The following is a 14,838-nucleotide window of genomic DNA, read 5'->3' as shown; positions in this document are numbered from 1 at the left end:
AAAGTTTAAGTGTGTGCTCAAACTCCCTCTGACATTTTTGCCGTTTTACATATATGTAAACGGGTAAAAATAAACTTTTTCACTAAAACTGCGATAACTTGAAAATTTCAGCGATGACCTATACATGTCTGGGTACCAAAATTTTCATAATTGAAAGACGCAACTTTTGGTACCCAGACATGTATAGGTCATCGCTGAAATTTTCAAGTTATCGCAGTTTTAGTGAAAAAAGTTGATTTTTACCCGTTTTCGTCATTTTTGCATTTTTGCGTACGGCGCGTCGAAAAACCCAGTTTTTATGTTAAAAAAATCATATCTCTGAAACGTGTTAATGGATATCCGCAATTTTTTTATATGTTATGTAAAATATTACATGGAATCAGGGAAAAATACTTTCAGACATGGGCTCTTTGGTCCCGAGACCTTGAAAACGGCAAATGAAATGTTCATAGGACCTTTTCAAATATTCATCTAGTTTTTTTTGGATAACAACATATTTTTCTTTAAAAGCCGAACTTATAACCTTTCTTTTGAATTGTGGCGCTCTAAAATTGGTTCAGCAGTTCCGGAGATATTATTTTTTTAAAAATGTGGTTTTTGCGAAAATCGACGAAAAATGCCATTTTTTGGACCACCCTATTTCGGATAGGAGCACCCTAATCGCCAAACAAAAAAATACGGGTCTAATTATTTGGGCCAAAGAACCCCCACTCCAAATTTGAGGCAAATCGGAGCACTTTTGATTTGGAGACTTCCTTTTTGACGTGGAATGGCTGAATATTATGCAAAATGTCCATTATGTAACACGTCCTTATGGAAAATCCATTGTGTCAAATGAAGCACAAAAAAAATTCGGAATATACTATTGGGCGCCATTAGGGTTGTCCAAATCTGGGTACTCCCAGTGCTACCCTCTAATATCGAAGATTGATCCATCACTTGGTTAAAGTCCACATTTGAGCTCATTCTGACTACGGGAACCCATCCCTCTAATCGCTTGATGTTTGTATGGTCATTTTTGGTATTTTTGGCCAATAATATTGTGGGAAAATCCTAAAAATATGGTATCTTCGAGAAAGTTGTTCCAAATTTAATGAACATCCTGTATCTTAGAATTGGTAAGTATCGGACAGTTATTGCGCCCTCTGCAGGTAATAAAACTGAAACAGTTCCTTTCTTTCATAAATTTTAATGATTTTTCCCAAAACACATGAAGGGGTTCCCGTGGTCAGAAAGATCTCGAATTTAGCATAGTGATGGGTCAATCTTTGATTTCAGAGGTTAGCACCGGGGGTACCCAGATTTGGACCAACCAAGGCACCATATTGGATTACATAATTCCAGGCTTGATTTTGAATAACTGGGAATTTGAACGTCGAAAAATTGAAACTTTGATAATCGAGTTTAAGCTATATTATAATTTGTTTTTGGGATATCCCAAATAGTTTCAATGGAGCATTATCTACAAGTAGGCTACAACTCTTCTGTTTGCTTACCTGAAGTAGGTGAGGGCGGGGAATTTCGTGATACCATACTGCTTTGCTAGTCGTTTGTCATTTACTTTGACAAAGTCCACACCGAACGAGTCGGTGTCGTCGTCAATGTGCTCGAGTTCGGCTAATACTGTGTCGCATGTCGTACAGCTACGGGCGTCTGGAATTTCGGGTAGCAACAGGGGGAAAAATGGTTAGGGCAGTTGTTTCTAGCGATAGAGAAGCGAAAGACGATCTTTGCTGGTGGCAACCTGGAATCTATAGAGAGCTGTCCAGTGATTACGGTGCTGTTGTTCTTAACTGTTGAGCTGTTGGGCGTTGATCTTCCCTTATCTTTTCTAATTATACTGTTTGTGTTGCTTCTTCCAAGCGGTAGTCGCCGCTTTGGATGTCCACTCTTTACGCAAATCCCGCTGGCGCCAAACCGGATATGACACGGTTGTCAAAACAGCTTTCCACACTCGTTGTGACAGAGTTTTCCCAGCTTCATAGGTGTTCGCCGATTGTCTGCGGCTTAGGTTCGCGCGGCTTTCCACTCTACATTATCTGGGATGTTTTAAAAATATCCGCGGGGTGGCAATCCTTTCCGCCCGGTGGTGGCGTCTCCTGGCGGTGCGAAAGTCATTTATTCGAGTTGTGCGCGCGATTTGCATGGCCATTTTTTTTGCGCTCTTTTTCTTGGCTGACAGCGGCGTGCTAAATCTACCAGGAGAGAGACGTCAGGTTTAATTTCATCGTCGCGCGTGCTGTATCGCTTCCTTATTGTATTAAAAATACAGAATTTCTGGCAGCGCGTGCAGGGCAGCGTTTCCCGCCGAAATCTTCGAAGAATAAGTGCGTCAGGTCGTCGTTGGTTTTTTATGTATGCTGCTGCGTGTCTTAGAAGCCCCAACCCAATAACTTGACCCAGTTGGACTAATGGGTTTCGAAAGCGAAATTGCTAGATGAGTTCGAGTGCGCGGTAAAAATAACCAACTAGCTCATATTTCCAGAGATGGTCGGCGAACGATACACAGCGTTTTTCGGCTGTGGCCAAGCCGATCGCCAGGGATCAAACAATCAACGTGTGTTTTCAGCGCGATGTTTGAAGTTTTGACGGATGAGAGCGATGAAAAGCTTGTAATCTTCTCGACTAAGGGACGTCTTCAAATTGTGTGTTCTAGTTATGAAACCACTGCAAGGTGATTACAATCTGAAGGATTTGGGATGTCCCGTACTTTAAAGCTATGAACCAATCATTGATGCCCAGTCGTTGATTTACACCTAAACTGCCCATGTTCGCATAAATGTCCCATATGATAAAACATGTTTCCTGATTTCTAGAACAAAGTACTGGATGTTGCATTCTTTTCTGAAACAAACGATTTTGAACAAAACTGTATAAATAACTCAAAAGTGCTGAAAATACATATGGGACATTAATGCGTTCAGGGGCAGTAAACTACCATGCCGGGAAAAGTTTTTTCTGTACGGAAATTTCCACCTTTTTTGCAAGCTGTTGATGATTTTTACATTATGACGAGGATTAGAAAAAATTTTACACGGAGAATATTCAGTTCCAGAAATCATGAACAAGCGTTCATCAAAAACGGGACCACCTACAAAGTTTGCACATTTCATGGTAAATTTTCCTAAAATGATAAGCATTTAATTTGAGCTCTTTGTTTGAGGTTCTCAATATCATGAATGTTTGTTCACAATTTTAGAAAGTGATTTTTCTCCGTGTACTTCTCGATAAAGCCAAATTCGAACTTCAAATGAATTTTTTTTTCTTAATTCTGGATAATTGCGGTCACTTCAGCATACAAAATTTTTAGAGTCTTTCATCATTGCCATAATTTTTCGCCAACTGATATAATGTTGCTTTGCCGAAAGTATTTTTACAATCTATCATCAATGTGTTTCTAACATTACCCTAAACATCGTGTTTTTTTGGCGACGATTTTCCTATTTCTTATAAAGTATCAAAACCATCATCAATCAAATATTGTTAGCTTTTGGTAAAGAGATAAATAATAAACCAAATTAAAACTTCGTTCTAATGAATATCTTACAAAGATTTTTTTCGTAAAAGGATATTTGTAATAATAATTATATTTATTTTAAATAAACTTTTGACTTTGGAATGGTTCGTCTCCAGTGTATGACTACAAGCTGACGTACTGTCTGACGTGGAGAAATTGCTTCAAGAATGTATTTTTAGACAATGAAACAACAAAATAATGGAAGTTAACCTCTGTGTCAGTTTTGTGCTGTCGGCAGACTTGGATGCTGCATGACTAACGTTCGTTGTAAACGGCCATGCTTCGGGCAATGGGTTTCAACAGTTCAGTGAGCTGCCAAATAGGAATTAAAAATTTCACTCTCATTAATTAGCGCGGAACAGTCACACAAAATGTATGCTATGCAATTTCTGATAGAAGACTGCCAAAAAAATCTGAATCCTGAATGAAAGCACTGTTTCTACCCGAAAATGCAATTTAGAACTTTGTCCACCCCAAATTCACCTGTAAAACCCGGCCCACAAACAATACCGTGTGTCGTCTTCTTGTGGAATGTGAGACCCGCCCCCCGCCACACTTGTTCGATGGCAAAGTCAGATTTTAAAAATAAAACTCAGCCGACTAAAGTCTTCTGCTGCGATGAAGCGATCAAGGGTCTTCGCGGTCGTGTCAACCGCCGCAAAGTCGAGTCGAGCAGCTCGAACTAGAAATTCAGGTCATCAGTCGAGCTCTGTAGCGTATTCCACGTTCAGAGGAATCCACCACTGGTTGCAGTTTGCAGTCTAATATTATTATTAGGATAAGTTAACTCTGTGTGAGTAAGGCACGGCAGCGCTGTGCGGTCGTGCTCGTGAGTAACACGAGTTTTTCACGCGATGAGTCCAAAATTGTGACACCCCTACCCGCACCCGCCCTTTATTTAAATTGGGGTGGGAAGGGATTTCCCTCTGTCGTAGTGACACAGCAGCGCAGGCGTTCCTAGTCAGATCTGAAGGAACGTCGTCAAGACCTTGAACCATTTGTGTCAGAATAGTGCGAGATGATTCGGACCACGTGGGTTCGTGCAGCATGATTTATGAGGTGTAATTGGAGGAGCGTTGTCTAATGACAACAAAATCGGCGCATCATCTTTCGGCGAGAAACAAGTTATTTTTACAATATCTATTAAAATATTGAAAATATATTTAAAAAAAAACTCTCTTTGAAGGAAGGATTTTTGAGTTGTTTTTCTCAACAGGCGGATCGAAATCCATAATAAAATAGAGATTTTATGAATGATTTTAGAAATAGCAAAATACGTTTTTTTGTACAATTTTACCCAAAATGCTCAAACTTTTACAGCTTGTAACTTTTGAACCCCGTGGTTTAGGGAGTTTTTTCGAATAAATTGGTCCCGTTCGTGTACATCCTTGGACCAAATCCGCCCATTCTTCTTTTCTAAACAATTTGTTTGAAAATGAAGTACTTTTCTTTGTTAGCTCGTTTCTAGAGAAAGTATAGCATCCAAGGTGCAACCATAATGCACAATAGTTACAGTATTTTTTGTTAAACCATTTTCAGTAAAAAACAGTTGTTAGAACTACATACTATTCAACTTGTATTTAAGGCCGTTGCAAATATTTTTCAAAGTTTATGTCGCCCTCCTTCAAAAATGGTCTGGGGTGCAAAAATTTTTTTTCCAAAATACTTCTAAATTTCCATGAAAATAGAAGTCTTATCAACTGAAAACAATCTAAAATGCAATTGTTATATTTTTTATTTTTTTGATCCCCCTCCCCTGCCCCCCCCCCCCCCCCCCTTGGGGGGCCACCTCGACTTTGATCAGAGTCGAGGGACATAAACTTTAAAAAATATTTGCAATGGCCTAACCCACATAAAAAAATATTAAATCTTGGAATGTCAAAAAACTTGCATCAAAAGATTGTAAATTTAGACCTTTTGAAGCGTGTTTGCACTATTTAACAAAAATAAAGCTACATTATACGAAAAAGTGCATATATTTTCCACTGTTATCGTTTATTATCTGATTTTTAGTTTATATTAGAACAATGAGATGAAGCCAGAAGTTGATTGGGCATGCTTTTTACAATTGTGTGACTATTTTGAAACATTGTTTAAATAATGCCATGCAGTTAAATACGGTAATAGGGTATTTTAACCATAAGTGGACCTCCTTAGTTGAGTCGACGAGCATTTTTCACAATTATTCAATATTTTAAGCACTATTTCATAACCCTTTGTTCAACACAATAAAATCTAAAGTCTTTTGAACAATTATTGGCTTTTGTGCAGAAAAATAGCCGTTTGAAAAAAAAAATATTTTTGTCAGTTATGGACCCCCTTTTCCTATAGTGGGCCCGGGTCCATAATCCGATTGTGGACCCGGGTCCACTATAGGAAAACTGTTGTTGTTTTATCAAATTTAAACGATATTTGATGTTTGATGCATTGTGTGGGTCTAATAATAGATATAAAGAACGAATGTGGGCATTTTCTAACTTTTCACTGTTAACAAATAAATTTTGTTAACAGATATGGCTTAAAACAACTTACAAATAATAGACTTTTAAACTCATTTACTTCCGAAAAATATTGAAGAAACCGTGTCAAAAACACTGTAAACATAAAAACGATTAAGAAAAGTAATTTTGATGCATTTTTTTCCATATTTATTACTTAAATAGTTGACCAAAACAAAACAATAGATTTGTTTACAGTTGCTGATAAAACCACGCATGTTATTATCAAAAAAAGTTTTGTTATTGATTTATTATTATAAAATATAATTTCAAACTTCAATTATGATGCTTCAGTTAAGTTCAATTAACTAAAGTGTTGATCGCATATTTATACTCATGATTGAAATATAAGCAATTAGGTTGTATGTTTAAGAAAAACTTTTGCTTAAATACATAGTTTTTTTTTCATTTTTGTAAGTTAAAGCAACAGGTCACCTTTTGGAATAGTTAGGATTTTCCTTGTCCCATATTGAACCCCCTTAATTTTGCTCGAAATTGAGCAGTTCATCGTTTTATTTCAGTGAAGTTCCTTAAGCTTTATTTTGACTTACTGAAGTGAAATTATCAGTGAAAAAATGATTGGATAGTTAATTCAGTCATAAAATGGAAATGCTGTTTGTTGTGAAAATGCTAGTTGCCATTGCTGATTTCAGATGTCGAACTCAAAACACTTATTTTGGCGGAAAGGACACGTCAATGTCAGTCAACATTGTTTTAAATGGTGCTGAACATGCCAAATAAAAGATTTGTAGACAAAAACACGCTTTTAATTGTGATTTTATTGAATTTTTCATCAAAAAACCTTCAGAGGGTCCACTATAGGAAAGGGGTCCACTAATGGATAACGTACCCTAATATATGTAAGTTGAAATTTTTTTGTAATTTTTCTAGATTTTCATCGTTTTGTTATAAAGGTCGTTTCAAGATTTTCCAGTTTGGATGAAATTTTATACTTTTGTTTGCCTATATATGATATTAAAAACTTGAGTTCTCTCCATTGCATTTGAAGTGACTTTTGAAGCACTTTAAAATTTTCCATGGAGATCTTGGATTGGTTCGATTTTTCCTCATAGCTTTAGCAAATTACTTTTAAAAATTCGACATTAAAACAAATCTTTTGCAACAACCAACAGTTTGGAAATGTCGTGAGCTGTAATACGTTGTTAATGTATAAATAATTTGCTGTGCAGTTTATACTGCTACATGCTATATTAGTTTTATAGTGAAATAATGTTTACTTTACTAATTGAAACGAGAAAATTAGCTGAAGGAAAAAGTCACATAAAAAACAGGGAAATTCTTAGCAGTTTCAGTATATGGTACAGTCATCCCTCATATTCTGAACAGTTTACGGATCGGCCAATGTTCAAAAAATCATAGCAAATCGATAAGTGAACTTAATGATTCGCTTTTACCTTCATTTGAAAGCTTTTCTTGCGATCTTTCGAATGCTGTATGGAACAACTGCAAATTTTAACTTTTATATCAAGTTTTTGAAGAAAAACTTTTATCCTTGAAATCCACAAATTCGGAACACTTTTTTCTTACAGATGTAAACAAATTTTGGATCTCTCCAGGAGTACATATTTGTAATAAAATAATTATATCACACACTGCAACCAGTGAAACTCAAGCTTAGTGATGTTTTATCCATGCTCTGAAAACTTTTTTTTTAAATATCACTTAAGTTCAAGTGTTTCACAATCGTGGGAGGCACAATAACATCCCGCAATCATGGAACAGGCAATTTGGAGGCAGTGTTTTGCTGCTCAGGATTAAATAGTCTTGAAATGAAGTTTTTTGTTCAAAAGTACTACTTTCACTAGTGAAAGAAAATGTCAAAATTAAGGTCCTTAAAAATAGTAGGGTCGAAAGAAAAGCTGCATTTGGCATGCTACTGACAAATTATCACAAAAGTATTTGTAGTATAAAGAAAATGGAGATACAGTCGACTCTCTGGTTGTCAATATCCAAGGGACCGTCCAGGAAGAGAATCATCAGTTTACAGAGCGATGCAAAATGAAGACTCGATTGAAAATATGTTTTTCTTGGTACCCAGCTATGGGAGAGAATCATGGCAACGTCCAGCAAACAAAAACAAACTAATGTCAAACACCCTTCAAAGCTTCGTTTCGCAAAGAAAAATGTCTATGCAAGCCATGAGATAGTGACAATATTGACAACCGGAAGAGATTTTTAAAGCAAACAGAATCCAAGGGACCGTCGAGGAAGAGATCCTTCAAGCAAGAGAAAATATCGAGGAATAAAGCCAATCGAAGTATGCAGTTTGAAGTGACTGAAGAATTAATCGACTGTATATATATTTTTTTTCAGATTTAGTGTAATATCAATCTGTGTACTAGACAACCCGCATGTAATTCCGTGGAACTCTTCACGTTGGCATATCAACACTTTGAAGTTCAATTGCAGCTCTTAAAAGACGTTTTCAACTGAAAGCTAGTGATAAATTGCTCAGTAGGAAGTGAGCAAGCAAGTTTCCTACCAAAGTGTTGCATATAATTTGTTCAAACAGTTAAATACATAAAAAAGGATTGATGTAAAACTGAAGGCTTATCCTTTTTTAAATTTTTTTTAGCCTGTTTTTTTAGTCCTGCCGAACAAATGAGAATTTCCTCTATCAACTGAGACTTACAAATTTCCTGAATGAATAGGGTCAATACATTTATCCACAATTGTTCGACAGCGTCTATTGGCAAACCGGTTACCGAGGATTCACGGCACTACCTGAACCCCGACATTTGTTTTCATAGTATGCGTAAATAATGTTCGTCACTTTTTTCTTTGTCAAACTTATTTGCATTATTAAAAAAAAACTAAAAAAAGTGACAAATCTTGTCAGTTGTTGTGTATAAACTTCAGAGGTTCATGTTTAAGGCTAAAGAGGTTTAATTATTTGAAACCTTTAGCTAAAAATAGTGATTTTTGTGGGATTTTTATGTCTCTTGTTATCTTAGCCATTGTTTGAAAATAAATAATAAGAGCCAACTGTTTGTACGTTGTTTACAAATATCCCTTATGTATTCTGGAAATAAAAATGTTTTGTAGCGTCTGAACTAGGATAGACAGATTGTTGAAACTTTATCTTCGGCTTTTTAACATTATTTTGCTTGAAATGTGACAAACAAACACAAGTGATTTGAAAAATATGTCAAACATGCACCATAAATTAGAAATGAACTTGAACATAAATAAACATGTGAGAAATTTAAATCTTTGGAAAATTCAAGGTTCACAGTAAAGTGTTGAAAAGTTTGAGTATTGAAACAAATAGCATTTTTAATTACACAGAAAAAATCAATTCCCGTAATCGTGGATTGTGTTCGTGGTCCTCAACACGAAGAAATTTATTCATGAGTATGGTGCATTTGCACTATAAACGTGAATATATATTCCTCCGTGGTTTTCAAATTCATGAATACAATTCACGATTTCGAGAATTGACTTTGTTTAGGCATCTCTGTATTGAGTCTTAGCTATACGTATTATTTCGTTTCTTTAAAGGTAATTTTAACAACATCTTTTTGATTCCATTTTACTTCGTCTAGCTTTGCTTGCTCCCAACGTGTCAATTGGGAGGCAATTTCCGCAAATGTTTACACTCACGTGCAATTAGCTACCGTTCCTGCCCTTTGATGTAACGCAGAGAACCCTGCGAGCGTCAAGTTCACACGTACAAACAAAACTCTTTCCACTGCCCAACGACGTCTGTTTACAGTCGATCCCACCTGACGACGACCTTCGGCACACTTGTTCCACATCCGCCCACGTGCCGTGCTCCAGTCACACCTACTGCTTTCAATATCTGCCGGCGATCTAGAACTTGCCCACGGATTCTTGCTCTGCCCGATCCCGTGCCATCGCTCTCTTACTCGAGCAGTGGTTCGAGCAGCCGAGTGTCGAGTGTCGTGTCGGTTTAACCTCCTCTCCCGTGCTGGTTGCTTCTCTCGTACGAACGGTCCTACACAGCTGCCCTGACCGTGTCGTCGTCGTTCGCTGTGTTTGCGCTGTGGTGGCCGTCGTCTCTGTTCGAATTATTTCAGCATCCTGAATTTTTAGGTGGTTTATTTTTGTACACTTTGTTCTGATTGTATTGTAACAGCAGCGACAGCAGCAGAAGATACGGTAGCAGACACTCGGGACCGGGGTCTAGATTCGGAAGCATCGGCGGCCACTGCCGAACAATACGAGACACTGTTCGCGGGGAAACAATCATGCTGAGAGTTGGGTTCGCGAGGTGGGTTTGCACAATATTGTGTAATGTTGGGTGCAGCACCGACGTCAGGTCAGGAATGTCCTGGGAGCATACGGCCAGGGTCTTCGAACTGGCTTTGACGTATGCTTCCACAAACTGCTGACCGCTCGCTCGCCGGGCATTCGGTCCAAGCTTTTCCTTCACCGTCGTGCCAGCTGTCAATTAGCTTGTTCTTCTTTCCAATCACCATTCATTCACTTTCTGCACACACTGTTTCTCATTCTCTCTGGTTTCGTGCCGTTTTTTCCCTCGCTCATCACCGTTCGGTTTTCACGATTATTTTTAAAAATAATTCAGCTCTCTATAATTCCGGTTGCGCAATGCCTTTTCTTCTCTAGGGTATTCACACTGAACTGAACTACGGTCATTCCATAGGGAAGGAAGCGGTGTACGCATTGAAGCACTGTTCCACACAACTCACTGCCAAAGTTGGCAGCAAGGCAAATCCTTTTCTTCCTTTTATGGCACCAATTGGTTCCTGGGCACTTTGGCCGGCGACACTCGGTACACACTGGAGTTCCCCTGGATGCCGTTGAACCAGCTACTCAAACCATCCACTTACACCAATACACCGCGACGTAATCCTTATCCTCTAGTATCCGTTCCAACTGTTTCGCCGAGACTTCCTCGATCGTGGCGGTGTCGGCCGCGGGGGGCGCCGCCGCCTTTTTTGCACAGTCTACATCCGCTACCAGTAAACTACTCACAACCAACAGACAGCACAGCGGTGCCACTAGACTTCTGATCCGCGAGAAGATCATCTCTGTTCTGGGCTGTTGGGCGGGACTTTGGTCAAGTTCCGCTCCCGTCAGAGGTCCGCTCGTAACTGAGCGCGGTCCGCGATCGAAAAGGTTGAAAATTTTCGCTTAAAAATACTTTCGGTCCCCTGGTTCTGGCGCGGACCCGACGATCTGTCATGGTTCGGGATTTCCGCCGAGTTGGCCCCGAAGGTGCGCGAGGGTGGCTGTTTTCCCGCCCGGTTTTTGGCAGATGCGCGCGCGCTTGTTTTCGAATTTTCACGCGCGCGCTTTTAAAAATAGTACGCCGCACGCGCGTGGCTTTGTTTATTTCGAAAAGTCAGACTTCGGCTCGAGAGTAAATTGGGTCGGTGGCGATATCTAGTTGTTTAGGAGCATATTATTTTCGAAAAAAATACAGCGAATTGATACAAACTGGCTGTTTTAGACGATCATGCCAAGTGACAAATTAAGTCACAAAAATAAGCTGAATTGTTAAAATTTTAGCGGATATTTTTTTATTTCAGAAACATGCATACAAATGTTTATTTTTATCCATTTATACCCTTTAATGTGAAACGGGACGTCAGTTTTTGGACAACTTCTGTTCAACTTAAATTAATTTCTGTACCCGACAGATTGCTTGCTATCGACCGTCTGTAAGAACAAGGATCTTCTTAAGTTACGCCGTTTTCCTGAAAGCTGCCTTCCCGTATCACCTTTATTGAAAATCAGATTCGAGTCGAAGGATACTAGAGCAGTTCTCTCAGATTTCGGTCATTCGTTTTTTTTGTTTTTTTTTTTTAAATCCGACTGAAACTTTTTTGGTGCCATTTAGCATCATTAGTTTGTCCATATAATTTTCCATACAAATTTGGCAGCTGTCCATACAAATATGATATGTGAAAATTCAAAAATCTGTATCTTTTGAAGGAATTTTGTGATCGATTTGGTGTCTTCGGCAAAGTTGTAGGTATGGATATGGACTTCACTGAAAAAAAATAAAATTTTGGTGATTTTTCATTTAATTTTTTGTCATTAAAACTTGGTTTGCAAAAAAACACTATTTTTATTTATTTTTATTTTTTGATATGTTTTAGAGGACATAAAATGCCAACTTTTCAGAAATTTCCAGAATGGGCAAAAAATCTTTGACTGAGTTATGATTTTTTTAATCAATACATTTTTTTTTTCAAAAAATCGAAATATTGGTCGCAAAATTTTTTCAATTTAATTTTTTGATGTAAAATTGCATTTGCAATCAAAAAGTACTTTAGTGAAATTTTGATAAAAGGCACCGTTTTCAAGTTATAGCCATTTTTATGTGTGTGTGTGGTCCAATCCAATACCCGCTAACCGGTAGCGATATTATGGGAAAGTATAGTTTGTATCAGAATGCTGATACAACTTATCTCAGTCCCGGGTATTAGGTGGTGATAGCCCTCGCGCTGCTTCCAACGACCCGTTTCAGAATGACAGAGCTCCTTGCGGTCCAATTTCGAGGTCGCTGGGCATTGTTCGGCCCCGCCTGAACATAGAAGCAAGCATCTGAAGGAAACTCGATCTATATTTAGACTTCCAATCCCGTCAGGCAAATCAGGGATCAGCGCGTATTTAATATAAGAAGATAACATGTTTCAACACTACGGATCAATTCACTGCTAGAGAGTAAACCTTCTGATGGCCCACTGCTTAGCGTCCCAGTCCACCAATCCAGAGGTGTGAGTTCGAATCCCACCTGATTCATTTTCGTTTTTGTTCATATTCAAAGTTCAAATTCCAAATTTCAAAGGTACCGGCCGGGATTTGATCCCTGAACCTTATGCTTGTGAGGAAGAAGCCGTAACCATTAAGCCACGGAGCCGGTTTTCAAGTTATAGCCATTTTTATGTAACTTTTTTCAAAATAGTCGCAGTTATTGATTTTTTAAAAATAGTGCCCTTGTTTGCCCACATTTGAAAAAATATTTTTGAAGAGCTGAGAAAATTCTCTATATTTTGCTTTTTCGGACTTTGTTGAAACGACCCTTAGTTGCTGAGATATTGCCATGCAAAGGTTTAAAAACAAGAAAATTGATGTTTTCTAAGTCTCACCCAAACAACCCACCGATTTACAATGTTAAAATATGAAACATTCGTGATGTTTTCCGATCTTTTCGAAAAAAAATTCAAAAGGATCAAACATTCCACATAACGCCTTTTTAAAATGTTAGTCTTGATTTAAAAATTTTGAAGATATTTTTTTCAAAAAGATCGGAAAATTTCACGAATGTTTCATATTTTAACACATCTCAGTTTTTCAAAAAAAACAAAAAAAAAATTTTAAAGGTGGGCAAACATGTGCACTAATTTTAAAAATGAAAAACTGCGACTATTTTCAAAAAAAAACCTGCAAATGGCTTTAACTTGAAAACGGTGCACTTTATCAAAATTTCACTGAAGTACTTTTTGATTGCAAACTTAATTTTACATCGAAAAATAAAGTTAAAACATTTTTGCGACCAATTTTTTGATTTTTTAAAAAAATCAGTATTGATTCAAAAATTCATAACTCGGTTGGCATTTAATGTCCCCTAAAACATATAAAAAAAACAAAATTAGTTTTTTTGCAAATCAAGTTTTAGTGACAAAAAGTTAAATAAAAAATCACCAAATTTTTTTTACCGTGTATCATTTTTTTCCAGTGTAGTCCATATCCATACCTACAACTTTGCCGAAGACATCAAATCGATCCATAAATTCCTTCAAAAGATACAGATTTTTGAATGTTCATACATCATTTTTGTATGGCCAGCTGCCAAATTTGTATGGAAAATTATATGGGCAAACTAATGATGCTAAATGGCTTCTTTGGGCATACTTGGGGCACCAAAAAAGTTTCAGTCGGATTAAAAAATACAAAAATTAAAATTGAAGAAAAAGACCGATTTCGGAGAGAAGATGCCATCCAAAGAGAGCAGATTCTGATATTTTTTAAACTAGAACATAAATGGATGAAAATAAATATTTTAAGCGATTTTGATCAAATTGTCTCAAGAAAATAAAATAATAGGAGTCTCCTGAGCAAAATTTATCTCCTTGACGTTTTCGTGCTATCTTGTAGCACGTCGTCGCTTTTAAAAGTTGCGACAAAAACGCGTTTTAATGTTTGATCTTGAATAAACACAATCACGTTTTGTTCTGTTGACCAATCTGTGCATTTTCCCGAAGTTTGGTTAAATTTGGTTATCGGAGTCCCGAGTTACAGTATGTAAAAAAAGTATTTACACCCCTTGGGCACTATGCACATTTTGTGATGAAGCATGTAAAAAATTTAAAGTTTGACAGGAACCTAGTACTACGTTTTGTTCAGAAACTCATGCCAAACATTTTGCTACAAAAAGCTCATGAAAAGATGATTTCTATAAAAAGTTATATAACAAATACTATTACGAAAATAAAAAAGGTGCAAAAAAAGTGTGTACACCTTTCGAAAAATTAACATAAATAATGTTATTTGTTGACAAATCACCATAAATCCAGTCTCCCAACTCCAAATAGGCATCCTTGACTGATTAAAAAAATAATTTGGATTGAATATAAAGTTTACTAACTACTTAGTATAAAAGTTTATATAACTCTGGAAATTCTACATAAAACTTATCTAAACTTAATTTTGCAAACTTTTAATTCAACTAAATGTCAATATATTACCATAGAATTGCTAAATAAACATTTTGGAGTGGGTATAACACCGTTTTGAGGGTTTTTGTATCGATAGAATAGATTTTTCGTTGGAATTTCGTACCAACCCGGAATTACGTCGTCGGAAAAT

General features: G+C 37.1%; 1 protein-coding gene across 6 annotated transcripts in view; it reads right to left on the bottom strand.

Annotated features, from left to right (window-relative positions):
- The window catches only part of LOC120412391 (uncharacterized), a 35,131-nt gene extending 23,999 nt beyond the window's left edge, over positions 1 to 11,132 (bottom strand). For 5 of the 6 annotated variants that reach the window (XM_039572832.2, XM_039572835.2, XM_039572836.2 and 2 more), the window contains exons 1-2: positions 10,851 to 11,131; positions 1,497 to 1,653 (exon numbers count right to left, since the gene is read on the bottom strand). In XM_039572832.2, the coding sequence (XP_039428766.1) occupies positions 1,497 to 1,653; positions 10,851 to 11,049 (356 nt within the window). In that variant the 5' untranslated portion in view covers positions 11,050 to 11,131. Of the gene's footprint in view, positions 1 to 1,496; positions 1,654 to 10,850 lie in introns of all 6 variants that reach the window. The other variant, XM_039572833.2, reaches the window with a different exon arrangement.
- Positions 11,133 to 14,838: the final 3,706 nt, after the last annotated feature.

This window comes from Culex pipiens, chromosome 3, assembly GCF_016801865.2.
Source record: "Culex pipiens pallens isolate TS chromosome 3, TS_CPP_V2, whole genome shotgun sequence".
NCBI lineage: Eukaryota > Metazoa > Arthropoda > Insecta > Diptera > Culicidae > Culex > Culex pipiens.
This window is presented reverse-complemented; position numbering and strand designations above follow the sequence as displayed.